General features: G+C 38.4%; 1 protein-coding gene across 1 annotated transcript in view; it reads left to right on the top strand.

The window, feature by feature from the left end:
* The first annotated feature begins 1766 nt into the window (after nucleotides 1-1766).
* Nucleotides 1767-14825, top strand: part of LOC139981571 (synaptic vesicle 2-related protein-like) — a 34943-nt gene continuing 21884 nt past the window's right edge. Inside the window, exons 1-11 of the mRNA XM_071994051.1 lie at nucleotides 1767-2263; nucleotides 7487-7578; nucleotides 7906-8076; nucleotides 8512-8636; nucleotides 8943-9006; nucleotides 9544-9669; nucleotides 10146-10277; nucleotides 11039-11112; nucleotides 12090-12166; nucleotides 12698-12799; nucleotides 13938-14052. Of these exons, the coding sequence (XP_071850152.1) occupies nucleotides 2182-2263; nucleotides 7487-7578; nucleotides 7906-8076; nucleotides 8512-8636; nucleotides 8943-9006; nucleotides 9544-9669; nucleotides 10146-10277; nucleotides 11039-11112; nucleotides 12090-12166; nucleotides 12698-12799; nucleotides 13938-14052 (1160 nt within the window). The 5' untranslated portion in view covers nucleotides 1767-2181. The remainder of the gene's footprint in view (nucleotides 2264-7486; nucleotides 7579-7905; nucleotides 8077-8511; nucleotides 8637-8942; nucleotides 9007-9543; nucleotides 9670-10145; nucleotides 10278-11038; nucleotides 11113-12089; nucleotides 12167-12697; nucleotides 12800-13937; nucleotides 14053-14825) is intronic.

The raw sequence follows: 14825 nt of genomic DNA, 5'->3' as shown, positions 1-14825 counted from the left end.
CCCCCCCAGATTAAAAGTGCTTCCGCCGCCCTTGTGTACCTTGCTAATTTTAATACATTATGTATTATTGAATTACGTACTATTTTAACTCGTTTGTTTTTTGGGTTTAAAAGTGATATTGAATGAGGTGTCTCAAGTTAGCAAGAGGCCAGGGAACCAGAATGAACATTCGGAAAGGGCCGTTTCCGGCCATCTGGAGGTTTGTAAAACCAAAAATTTTCTTGTACGCTCCGCGCCAACCAATGGTGGCGCTCCGCTCAGATAGTCGTGCCTACAACTTTGAAAATCCATATTAATCGCAAAAAGTGCTCCACCCCTTTCAAATTCCTGGCTACGTCGCTGACTGTAGGTACACCATCAGCGACATAAAATAACTGGAGGTAAGTGGATTCAGAATTGGACGGAGTATATGCGAAAGGAATCAGAGGGTGGTTTCCAGTGGCAGGACGGTCTGCATTGCGTTATGAACCAGAATGCAAAATGCATTGAGGTTTCGATGACTTCAATGCACTAGACTCCTGCTTGTTAAACTAGTAATAACAATAGGGTATTGTACTCAATGTTGTGAATTCACACACCAAGTATTAAAGGTATCCACGATTTCCATCGTTAGATATCATGTAAAAGGTTTTCCAGAGTTTGACCTCTGGTGACCTATAGGAGATTTGGCCTCACAAGCAATTGGATTATTGTACTCAATATGGCAAATCCATATACCATGTATGAAAAGTATCCATGATTTCTACCATGAGAAATCATGTTTTGAAGGTTTTCAGGCCTCGCCAAATATTTTTAAAATTTCTCGCTATTTGGCGACCGTGACTAAAAGTCTACTCGCCAAATTTAACTCGCCAGTAGGCCTATGATTGTTGTTCAAGTCTCCAAAGAACAGATCTGCAACATCAATACTTTCTATGAGCAAAGATTGGCAGTTAGGCAGATACATGGTGCTATACGTAATTGCGCATTGGAAAGTCATGTTTCTTTGCAGTATGAAATTTCAACCTTTTCCACCAAAAGTAAGTGTTGAACAAAGTAAAGCATGTCGCACAATTATAACTATAAGCAGCTAGGTCTACTGTAACGTATTAAACAATAAAAAATAAAACTGTCCTCCAGAACAATGTTTTTATTTTATTTTTAGGGGAGTTGGGGAGGGGGGAATGGGGACCATAATTCGGATCTGGTTCAAATTATAGAATCCAGTTCAAAAAGTACAAGTGCCATCACGTTCGTTGCCTGATATTACGTTGTCACATGAATTTATGCCGTTGTATTAAAAGTTGTTGTTTGAAAAGCTGTCGTCGTAGCGATCTACTACGTCGATGTATATCTTTATTACGTTAAGTGAAATAGCTCCGTCATCATCTTTTCTCAGCTTGTTATAAGTGCAGTTTACGTAGGCTGCACGTGTGTTTAAGTTGCTATCATATGCGTTTTACCCGTCAATAAAATAATTAACGATGACATATACAGAACAAAATGACGTTGTCATTCTGAAATTCGATGATAATGTATATTTTTGCGTCGTTGTTATACTATTTTACGTAGCTGCTGTATACATTTATGTTGTTATTGATCACGTCGTCGTCATTTGAATTTATATAGTCATCAATGTAATAAACGTTGTTGTTGTTTGATTTTGCCCTTTTTGCGTTACATAATTTTGTAGCTCAATGTACGTATAGCCAGTTCTTAAACCACAACGTGCAGCTCTACGTCACCGTTACGCTTGAGGTATTAAACTGTCAAGTTCCCATGGGTGCAGTTTGTACTGTATGTGTGACCACTCATATACTTCTTGGAGTTTCACTGAAAAGATAAACAGTCTGATGCCTCACCTGTCAAATTTTCAGCGAGTAATAGATGGAAATTAATTTCACACGTTTTAATAAAAAGGGAAAATAATCGTTTGTTTTTATGTGGCCTTCGAAAGAAAAGGAAAGGTCTCGCAGTGGAAATTATGCTGGTATATAATCACCATACTGCGTGTTTTATACTCTTGTTGGTAAATATGCCCATCGTTGGAGGTCACTGTAATAGTACACGGCTTCAGTGTAGACCGTAATTCATGGATTTACATCTGCTGGTAAACCAACTGATATACGCCTCTTGCTGAAGTGATTAACTGAAGCCAGGAATTGTTCACACATGAATGTATAGCTGCATTACACGACAAAGATGGCATCTGAACAATTCAATTCGAGAATTGCTAAAGAAGATTACGGCTCTCGTGAAACAGACAATCGACTACAAGAAAATGGTAAGTACATTGAATTTAAAATAACTCTGGTTAGCAATTCCAAATGTCGAACGTGTTTCCTGTCTTATTTTCATTTCAAGTCAACATTTTGTATACTAGAATTAAAATCACGCCGGGGCAATTTGGCAATTTCCGAAGAAAGCAATTCCAAAGTACATGTGTCAGCTACACATTAAATGATACAGCTATATGCGCGTAATTGCAAAATTGACAGCAAATTCTACCAAACGTATGGAACATGTCTGTATATGTAGTTTTTAGAAAGTATTTTAGAAAGTATTTTAGAAAGTTTTTAGAGTTTTAAAGTTTTTAGAAAGTATTAATTGAAACTAAAATAACTAGATTTCATAAACCAGATGAGCTTTAGTTCGTAAGTGTTTACTGGGCCCATGCAGTTTTGAAGTGTTCGGTTTAGTTTTCTTTTTCCCTGCAGACCGCACCTTTTCACATTAGCAATTATAAGGAAGTTTTACTTGTTTTACTATATATTGTTATTATATGAGTTTTGTTTTACACATGTACTGCGTCGTAATGTAAGTTTGCCATCAAATATATATATACATTAGTTTAACAAAATCAAGGCAAGTGGCTGCTATGAACTGAGCCATTTCACATATCTCCTTGTTGGTTATATTAAAGGTCTACGGACACCTAGCCAATTTGCCCCATATTCAGTACATTTTGTTGATTGTGATACATGATTGTGGAAACACTTGTATAATGGTCAAATCTTTGCTGGATTTTGATGTGAGTTGCAGCTCTTTTCATGATTTCCAATGCCTATTATAATAATGCCTGTATGTATATAGCGATTAGGATACAATGTTGTCCATAGAGACGTTGACCTTTTAAAGGGTGTGAAGACTCCCGCAAAAAGAAACGTATAATGACGGTAATCTGACCTAGTGTAAGACGCCACCATCGATCCCAGAAAATACACACACAGCTTGCTACCGTCGGTAATTAGACACTAGTGTACAGTCAGTACATATAGCTGCGGTCAATACCCACAGCACAGTGTACAAACGATACAGCGATGGACATCTCATGTCCAGCCAAAGATAACAAGGTATCATGTTTCATTTCTGTCTGCATTTTGTAGCGACAAGAGAAAAGCTTCACTTGCAAGCAACGGAAAGAATTAACTTGTTCAGAGCGCGGCACGCGGTTTGGGGCGAGTCTTCGATGACTTTAAGTAAAGGCTCAGTGTTCGTATACCAAAATAAATAGAAGTACTGAATGGATAAAAACAAACAATATGGCCGTTCATTACATGAGTTGTATCTAGTGACGTAAATATGACTATTCACCGGTGTAAAGGGAACTGATGGGGTTGGGGTGTCATAGGGAGAAGCAACATAACACCCTCATTTGACAAGTGTGAGCGAGCAAGGTTATACCCCCTCATTTCCACATCGTTGAAGAATAATATTGCTGGATCCACAGTATTGTCGACATTTTTAGAAAGTAGTCGAAATTTTGCGATCAAAAGTCATCAGCCTACTATATTTCAATTATCTGGTCATTTCCACTAAAGCCGATCTGAAAAACACAAAATATTCTGGGTAAGATCCCCAAATACTGCCAGTACCCACCCCCCCCCCCTCCTCAATCCATCGCGCTCTGTTTTAAAATCAATCCCACGCGAACTGTTAATGGCAAACTATACACATTTTCCCTGAGTTTGTTTTTCGCGTATGTTTGTATTTTATGCGTTTCGTCTGATTCTTCCCGCCTGACTTTTCTCCTTTATTGTGGTTTGATATACTTTGATCTACATTCTCCTTTCTTACATAATACACATCATGTGTACTTCATGTACTAAAGTAGTAAATTAGCAAATACAATATATCGAGGTCTGTATATAGGCGCGTATCCAGGATTTTCAAACCCGTGGGCGCGAATTACTATCTAAGCGGAGCGCCACCATCGGTTGGCGCGCAGCGTACAAGAAAATTTCTTGTTTTGAAACCCCCCAGATCACCGGAAACGGCACTTCTCGGGCTTGAAATGACCAACCAGATGTACACTTTTTGCCTGAGAACCAAGTATTTCCTAATAGTTTTTTTTTTCCATCCATAACCTTTTTGAAGATTGTCAACCCGGCACACATCATGTTCGACTTGATCGCGTCTCCTGTAGGTCTTTGCTTTTGTAGGTGATTCTACGTCGCGGCCCACAATAGCCGTCATCCCCACTTTTCAAGGTTTTAAGCCCCATATTTGTTCAGAATTTGAAAATTCACATTTCTCGTGAATAAACTCACTTCAAAACATAACCATAATCTTGTACAAAATTTCATCTATGGACAACCAATATAGAAAAAACTTCCTTCAACCCCTAACAGACCGGTCAAAATTGCACGAGTAGAGGGAAGTGTGATGTAGAATGTTGGTCAGAAATTTTCGAAAATTCAGACACAGTTAATTTATTAGTGTACAAATATTAAAACCTGTTATAACGGCTATTATAAAACTTGGTTGAAGGAAATGAAAAAATAGCAGATATTTCCGAAACCGAACACTACACACATAGGCGTAGGAGGCGCGGCGGCAGTGGCGGAGCTAGGGGTATTGGTCAGGAGTGGCGAGAATGGTCTGAAGGGGCGCTTTCGACACTATCTAAGCGGAGCGCCACCACTGGTTGGCGCGTAGCGTACAGAAAATTTTTGAGTAAAGATACTCCGTAGATCGCAGGAAATGACCCTTTCCTGGCCTGGCTAATTTGCAGATAAACGAAGAATAAGGTGTCATTGCCAAATTACACCAACAAAATGTGACAATTGTCAATAAGTAGATGAGAGCGCAATAAAAAAGTCAATAATCTATAATAATTAAAAAGTGATAAAGAACTGAAAAAGGCGCCAGCAGTCCATCTGAGTCCGTCAGGGGGGGCATCCGCCCCCTGACCATATGGACGCTCCGCCACTGCGCGGCGGGGTGCAGGCCCTAATTCGCCATTACTAATGTAAAAGAGAGTTTTGACATAATTGGACCTCCATGCTTTTTATACATCTACATGAGACATGTCGTTGTTTACATTAGCATCCCGCGGTATACTGCGCAATTTGAACGGACCGAACGGTACATGATGGCATGCGATGTAATAACCGATGCTTGCTTATATGATATTGACATGAACACGTTGAACGCGCGCTTCGCTCGCGAAAATTTTTGGTTATTGTTTCAGGCAAGTCGGACAGTTTTGAGGCTTTTCATCCTGGAGCGCCATTTTCATGCTCACTGATATGATGTGATATCTGCTGTTTGCGTTAAAAATTCGAACAGGCGCCTAGCGAGGAATTTGCCAAGGGAGAGGCGAAGCCTGTAGGCAAATTATCTAAGCGTAGCGCCACCATAGGTTGGCGCGAAGCGTACAAGAAAATTGTGGCCGAAAATGCCCCCCAGATCGCTGGAAATGGCACTAACCAGGACCATTTGTTAGCGCGAAGCGTACAAGCAAATTTTGGCCGAAAATGTCTCCCAGATCGCTGGAAATGACACTTCCCAGGCCTTGTAAGTTGCCTCTAAGCTCTTTCTATTTTGAAATTACTTAGCGATATCATTTAAAAAATGCTGAATGGGGGGGGGGGGGGCGGGCGGTCGCCCCCATCCCAAAATGCGTCATGTTCCCCGACGACACGGTCGAGTTCGAGACCAGCCACAGTTGGTTTCATAGCACAATTCTACACACGCGTTATGATAGACCATATATAGTTTATATAAAGATCATTAGTGAGAGAGGAAAATGGAAACGTAAAAAAAAGGAGTTGTAGGTGTAAGGGGTAAGGTGAGTCACACTTTTACGAAATCATTGATTCGTCACTGGCTACCCTTCAGCGCTGTAATGATGTCAAAGTTCCTCTTTCTCTTCCCGGTGTCTTCGCGTTTTGCTTTTACTCCCTCTTTTTCTCCTTTTTCTCTCTTTCTTCTTTTTCTTTTCCCTTCCTTCCTCTCCTTCTCCTCTTTTTCCCCCTCCTTTTTCCTTTTTTCTCTTCTCTTTTTCTCTTCTCTTTTTCTTACCCGGGGGGCGCGCGCCCCCAACGCCACCCCCCCTGGATACGCACCTGATATAGGCTAAACGATGAATGAAAAATATGAAAAATTCAGTTCAATGAAACTGAATGTCATATATTTATTCCAAATAATCGGGTTGTTTTATATGTCTAGTATACGCGAGAATCGCACAGTGCAGGATAGAACTTGTTATAAAAAACTGGTTACATATATAAATTCATTGTTTGCACAGCTTGAATCACTGAAATGGCGTATACAATATATCATGAAAGCACTATACGTCATTTCTCTCGTCATTGATAATGTCCTATGTACATTACTCCGCTACAGTGAGGTATATGATACTTCGAGTCTGATAATAGTTTAAATTACCTGTCACATGATATGACTGAATAAGATGAACATTGCACTATGAATATTGTGTCCATTTACGTCGTTTGCTTATGCACATTTATCTTGAACAACATGTCTCGATATTGTATAGTAAGCTTTAATATATTGAAAGTTTCAAATGCATTACTTTATCAACTTCAAGTTTTGCAGCCCTAATCACGTTTTCAAAATATGTTATTGAGATATTGCGAATTAGACAACAATAATGAGACTATCGGCATGCAGCATCGTGTTAGTATGTATAGGCATACAGTCCTGGTCAGAATATTGTAGATTGCAGCCATATATAATAGTACATGAGACCGCGCGTAAGGTTTTCTGAGGGTTGAGTTACTGAAGATAATAGGCCTTTCTACTGAACACCAACCTAGGGACGGAGTCAATGTATATAAATTTATGGTGCTCTGAGATGCAAAATGGTGCTGTATTTGATTACCATATCAACTTGTTGTGTGACATTTGATACAGTTACTGTTACGAAAGATCATATACCCAAGAAATGTAGATCTTTGAAAAACAGGAAGGGGTGGGGTGGGTGGTGGCAACGGGGAGCATGGGGGGGGGGCGCTGAACTAGCAGGCTTCGTAATTACCATTACTCGGACAAGACAGAAATATTGAGCGTATCGCAAAATCAGTTGAAAAGATCCAGTAAAAATTTAGATTTGTATCAACTCACATGGTGAGAGACTCATAATATACAAATAATGTATTATGATGTTATATACCTTATCCTGTTATCCTTCTGTTTCACTTGTAATGAGAAGTTTGTTTCAAGTTTACACCTCTAAGTATTCAGGTTGATCTGTTTCCAGATTCCGAAGAATGTACCATACAAGAAGCACTTGACGCATTGGGTTATGGACGATGTCAGGTCTGGATTGCAATTGTCTGTGGTGCTGTTTGGGTATGCCAGAATTATGATACCTTCCGCTATATTTGAAAGATCATTTGTAACTACAAATAATAACTGTTCACGTTGAATTAATTTATTTATAGTTAAACAAACCAATATCACATTTACTATATTTGAGTGAGTATTTTCAGCTATAATCCTAACCTTTTATTATAACCATGCACTTGAGGTAAATGAGTTGGCTAATAAATTATTTTTGTTTTGCATTATCCATCTGATTTTTGGAAATAAATTAACGCGCGTTCGTGCCCTCCCATGTCCATCTCAAGATTTACACTAGATCATTTTTAACTTTTCTTAAATATTTTTCTGTTACAGACGAGCGAAGCTATAAACATATTGTTACTCAGCATAATTAGTGTTGTTTTAAAATGTGAGTGGCGACTGACAGTGGTTGAGGGTTCGTTGATTACGTCACTTCCGTTTATCGGTCAGACGATTGGTTCATACTTTTGGGGAAAGTGTTCTGACAAGTACGGGCGACGAGTGGTAAGTTTGGCGCTTCCGTCTTGATTAAATAATATCCAGCGGAGGAATCGAGTATAATGTTAGGCCCAGCGCAGTGTCAACCGGAAACACTTTTTGAAGACTTCGTGTTTCCTTAAATATATCGCGGTTATGAAATTGAACAAAATATGATATATTTCATGTGCCCCTAATTGACAACGGGTTTCCTTTTTATGTATCACTTGATCCCACCCAACCCCGCCCCCTCCCCTTCGTGTCCTATTCTACTTCGTCTGCCACGTCCCCACTCCCAATTAACATAATGAGGTCACTTGTCCTTATTGGAAGGACTTGTTCCCCCTCTCTTAACCTTCGAAAGAAAACGTAATATAACGGTAACTGTAAGGTATAATGTCTCTCTCGTCAACTCCGACAGATAGTAACAATGCTAAAAACCAACTCAAATTTTATTTTCAGATTTTATCTTGGACAAGTTTTTACATCTTCTGGTTCAGTATTCTCAGTGCGTTCTCTCCTAACATCACGTGGCTCCTCATTCACCGTATTATAGGTACCTTTATGGTCGGCTCCTCATCTCAAGCGTAAGTAAATATGTCACCCATACCCCCTCCCCCCCCCCATCCACTTGATCCAGCCCGCTCACATACCAGCCATCCACCCTAACAACTCATTGCGACAAGAAGAAATTGTACAATGCTGTAGACATAATAAAATTCACAATAGCGTCATTACTCTCTCCTTATTATTATTTACCTGTAAGATAATTCCGAAGTTCAATATATGGATATGTGAAAATATCCTGTACAACAGATAGTGAGGCATGAAACAATCATTTTTTCATCATGTTTTCTTTTTCAGATGTTTTCGTTTTGTTCATTTTGTTACAGAATAACTTTACTCTCTGAGTTTCTACCGAATAAACACAGGGGAGTTTTCCTGGGTACCTTTCAGGTGAGTTTTGTGACACAGTACATTAGTAACGCGATGACCTCTAATGCTCCTTCTTCTTTTAGCATAATGCAGGTTATCCCTCCCTCCAACCTCCCTCTTCGCATACTCTCACTTATCCCCATGTCCCTTATACATTTCTCACCTCCACCAATCAACACGTAAGCTTTGTAATTTGATTCCTCTATCACCTTCAATTTATAGGTAGGATCGATATGGCATCCATGGTGTCAATCATACATCAGCCCCTCCTCCCCACGCCCACCTATACCCCCACACCCTCCACTCCATAATATTGGTGCCCCATTGTACAATTCCTCCATTGTACATGACCCCCCTTCCTATGTATAACTATAACCAGAGTACGCTAATGAATTACCTTGAAATAGTTACGACACGGTGAAATCTACGCAACGTATAGGCCTGATTGAGTCGGCTTCCGCTGTTTTCTTTCACAGATACAAATATACTTTAATGTGCAGAAGTCAATTATATTTTTGTATTTTGTCTTCTCCTTTGTTTCTCTTTCTGTCTCTAAAGTTTTCATTCTCTTTTGGTGTTATCTCATCTGTGGTTCTCGCATTGGCTGTTATCCCAACAATGGGGTGGAGGTGGTATCTAGTCATCAGCGCATTACCAAACACCATCACGATCCTTTTGTTATCTGTAAGTATATCATTTGCCAAAATACCGTATTTTTTGTATGAAGAAAGAAAACAATGTATATTCATGATCTTAAGTATGCAGAGTTCTTAGTTCTACTGTGCTGCAACTCAGCGGGTTTGTATACTTCCCTTTACATGTAATTGACATATTTATATCTAACAATTGTAAGGAAGGTTGAAGGTCATCAGTATTGGCGCCAAATATTTGCTTTCTAAAAGTTTTCAATCCTTCTATCTGGATTGATCTGACTTTTCTAATTATTCACAGACATTGAGCAGTGTTCATGTAGTAGAGCATAAAACTAAAATGAACGAGACGATAAGATCAGTGTAACAGTTTAGAATGAGACGGACAGACTGAATAAATAATTTATCGGAATTCATGATAAAAACAATAGCTAGTCGATTAAATGTAATGAGAATCGATGCATGTTGGTCATAATGTTCATTGTTTTATTGCATTACTGAAAACTCCAGACGATACCTGAGAGTCCTTACTACCACCTCTCTATCGGAGAGACGAATAAAGCAGAGGAAATAATTCAGAGAGTAGCAAAGATGAACGGAAAGAAACCAATCACAAAGAGGCTAAGAGAGGATCACCAAGAGGTAAGGATATTTGTATGATGTTCGAGACTTGGGATTTTCAACAGAATCCACCTTCAGATCGCGAAAAAATGTCAACTCTGCCGGCGAACAGATCGGTCTCAGGCTACTGCATATATATATATATATATATATATATATATATATATATATATATATATATATATATATATATATATATATATATATATATATATATATATACAGGGTTATAGCTAGGAGATTGTGAGTGCTGGTTAAATAAATTTGCGGCCGGGGGCCCGCTTAAGGTTTTTAGCTTACTTTTCATGATGATTTTTGCTACTTTTCAGATTTACAATTGGTAAATAACAGAAAAAGGTGACGTTATTATCATGTTTTACGGCAAGGGAAAGATAAATTTGTTACTTTTGTTGTATTTCACAAGCATTTTACTATTTTTTGTGCCGGCCAGTGGACTGTTTATTCACTTCCAATGCCGGCCGGCAGGCGTGAGTGGCGGTTACCACCGGCTGCCGCCGGCCGGCGTGGCTATAACCCTATATATATATATATATATATATATATATATATATATATATATATATCTCGAATGGTATTGAAAAAACAACCAAAATCATCTCACAAAGCTGTGTTAAAACCGTGTTCGTATTTGTCAACAAACGTCAGGCTTTCACTCTGTAAGGGTATCAACTTGTTCATTTGTTTACCGTATATGTTAAGTGATGTGTCATAAGAGGCAGAAATAGTCAACATCACTATCATCATATCTCTTTCTTATACAGAATCATGGTAACTTGAAGGATTTATTTGCGACCACTGACCTCACGAGAAGCAGTATACTCCTTGTCATAATTTGGTAAGTTCAGAAGGATTCATGAGTCTATACAAAGATATTCCATATATGAATAGGAGGGCTATATGCAAGATTAATTTCGATCTCAACTTCACCCAACTTCTGGTATAACAAAGCAATTCTGACTCCTCCCTGACGCACTGTCTCTAAGTATCTCTCTCCCATTCCCTCTCCTCGTAAAAAAAAGACACCCGGGCACAGAAATATGCACGGAGACAGGTAATACTGAAGGTATATAGTAGACTCTTTTATGCAGAGAAGGTTGGTTTTGGTTCCTATATCGTTTGAAAATCTGACTCGCTGGTCGATCAGTTCTGTGTCCGAGTTTGTTTTGAAAAGAAAAGGACGTCGAGGTTTAATACATTTTTTTGATATTAATACCCAAATAATATCCAAACGTTGTGTCGGATATGCTTACGTTGGAGGCTGATTGTGAGAGATTAAGCTTGGAATTCAACCACGTATATACGTTATCTCGGGTGATGAATATATCGCTGTAAGTAGTAGGTTACTTACATTATGATTTAAAACACTGCAGGGAGACTCACTAGACATATATTAATGATATAACACACCAGGCGCGTAGCCAGGAATTTGCCAAGGGAGGGGCGAAACTGTAGATTCGGCATTGCAAACTATCTAAGCGCTACCATGATTGGCGCGAAGCGTAGAAGAAAATTTTGGCTGAAAATGCCTCCGCCCAGATCGCTGGAAAGTGCACTTCCCAGGCCTTGCAAGTTGCATCTTAGCATTTCTCTTTTGAAAATACTAGCGATATCATAAAAACATTAAAAAAAATATATAAAAAATATGCCCAAGGTTCGCCCCCCCCCCTTGGCTACGCGCCTGTAACACACTGAAGCAAATCAACAGATATACATAATGATATAACACAATGAAGAAAGTCGACAGTTATACCTTATGCAAGCCACTCCGTGTATATTCAGCAGACATATATATTATGATATAACATATTGCAGGTTTTCGGCCTCTGCAGCATACTACGGTGTTGTTTTATTGACTGCGGAAAGTCTTGCTGACGGTAATGCGTGCTCAGGTGAGAATTGCTTCATTCCTCCTGTCAATTATACATTTGTAAGCGGAGGAGATTCAGGGTTGGGTTCATATACCCTTTTTAGGGTCGCAAAAATATCCAGAAGAAAAAATGGCGTATTTGTGGAAAAGAAAGTGGAAAATCGTGAACATAAATTACTTCAAAAGTTGCCGACTATAACACCATTTTGCAACTAATCACATTTCTCGGGGAGGGGGGGGGGCCTCACTGTACACCCCCCAGGCTACAACTTCCGCCACTTAAGGATCACCAAGATGGTCAAGGTAAAAATTGGGGTCACCAAGGAAAAAAATAATGATTTATGCATTCTTCATACACAGACCTATTTAAATATACCTGAAACCAGGGAGTTGTTTCCATAACAACTCCCTGTTGTAACTATATATAAAGTAACTACAGACGATTTGTTGCTACATTTATAATTTAAAATATTTATGTTGTCTGAATAATCATGAGTGCATTAGTTATTACGTGCACTATTGCATTTTGCATTACGTTTTCAAACCTTAACAGAATTCGAAAGTGATAATTCTTTACCTTGTGCGGAAACCTGCCAGTCTTTCAGTAAGGAGGCTTACTTAAATATGATAATCGTAGCAGTGGCCGAACTACCAGGTAAGTCAAAATATTATTACGCAAAAGGTAAAAAAACGCTTATACATTTATCAGAATATCTTCGAGATTTGCATTTGTAATAATTAAAGGCATATCGTTGAGGTTATATGGTAACGTAAATTTCTTATTGTAACTTATAGCAAAGCATTACTTGCAGGTATACTTACCGAGTTTCTACTCGATAGGTGAAGAGGAAGGGAAGGAGAGGGCGGAATGGGTTTGGGTGGGTTTTGGTGGCGTTGGGTGGGGTGGGGTAGGTGGGTTGGTGGGTGAACTGTTACGTTATGAATTATAAAAACTACCTCGTTATACCGCAAATCTAAATTTGGGGTATTTTATGACCGGGAGGGTTGATATGGTTTGTAATAGGGGATCGTTACCGATTTGTTCCTGTCGAGGGTTGGGTTGTGCATGGTCAAGAACCCCAATGAGTGTATCTCTATCAATACTTGTTGTGGCCCCAAACCCTGATGAGTGAATGTATGTGTGTACCGTATGTATATTAGTTCCTCCTGCAAGCAGGAACTCGCGAAAAGGCCATCATTGGCTTGTCAAAGCTGCAAGCTGACTGAAGTCAGTCTCTTAGATTCATATTTAACGTCCATGATTATGAATTGTCAATTGTCAACAACTCTGTAACTGGATGACATACATTAATCTTGAAGTGACTCGAACTCGGGACCTAATGAGTTCGAGTCACTCCAAGATTAATGTATGCCGTGTGTATATGTCGTGTGTATCTCTATCAATACTGGTTGTGGCCCAAAACCTCGATGAGTGTATATCTATCAATATTGATTGACAAATGTGCAAATCATGTGGGATATCTGTCATATACCGTACTTAATTCACCATAGCATTATACCGTAGTGCTTTAAACAAAACATTTATAACGGTCTGCTGCCCAATAACAATTACCAATATGTTTTAAGTTTGTCACTGATGATTCCATGACCGCCTAAAATGGAGTAACTTGCTATTTTCTTTATAACTACTGTAAATATGTTCTCTTTTCTGTCATTAAACATATAAAAGTTTTAATGATTGTTATATTCACCGCTCCAGAACTGAAAATACCAAAATCTATCAGACAAATAACTGCATCAAAATATCTGACATTTTTTCTTTCCTATTACAGCTGTTTTAATTAACATGGTACTTATCGATGTAATAGGGAGGAGAGCGATCCTATTCTTAGCTGGGATGACGTTTTCTTTATGCTTTTCATTGTTGCTGTTTTGCTTCAGTTCACAGTAAGTTTTTATTGCCCATGCAGCAATTCGTTTAAGTTATTGGATTTTTATAAACCCGTTTCAGTCATTTTTTCTTCCTTGTTTGTGATCCGAATCATGGAGTCTTGTAGTAATTAATATCATAAGAGAAACAAGCATTGAAAATGATATTTAATAAATTAGTAATCGTTGGACATTTGATAGGCATATTTAGCATGTTCTTTGAGATGTGACGGTGTGATATGTTAGGGCAATTTGTTGCCGGTGAGGGCCGTCATGGTGCTAAAGTAGTTCGTCAATATTCACGCACAGGAATTGATGAGCCTGAAATATTAAAATTATTTGTACAAAACTATACAAATGTCTAGAAATATAACCACGACTGATATGTTATCTGCTTTATTGGCTCCAATTATAGCACGCTATAGCTAGAAAAGTTTTGTGATTACGTAATCGACCTGCCACGGTCATAAATCGACCTCAGGCTCCACAATTAGCCTGTATATACACTGTTAAAAATATCTGTCAGTTTACAGACTTTTTTAACATAAATTTCCGGTTTTTTCCCATTAACCAAAAATTACTGTATTTTTACAAACAGTTTGTATTGCTACAAAAACAAAATGTAATATAACCTATATTTTCTGTTTATTTAGAAAACAATTATTTTCTATTTTTTTAACAAAATTTGACTGCAATCATTAATATTTTTACAGAAGTAACTGTAAATTAAAGTAACAGTTGAAAAATCCTGTTATTTTACAACTTATATCTGTTTTATTGCAATAACATGA

The sequence above is a fragment of the Apostichopus japonicus genome, chromosome 15, assembly GCF_037975245.1.
Source record: "Apostichopus japonicus isolate 1M-3 chromosome 15, ASM3797524v1, whole genome shotgun sequence".
In the NCBI taxonomy this organism is placed as follows: domain Eukaryota; kingdom Metazoa; phylum Echinodermata; class Holothuroidea; order Aspidochirotida; family Stichopodidae; genus Apostichopus; species Apostichopus japonicus.
Note: the sequence above shows the minus strand (reverse complement) of the source record. Positions and strands in the feature narration are given on the sequence as shown.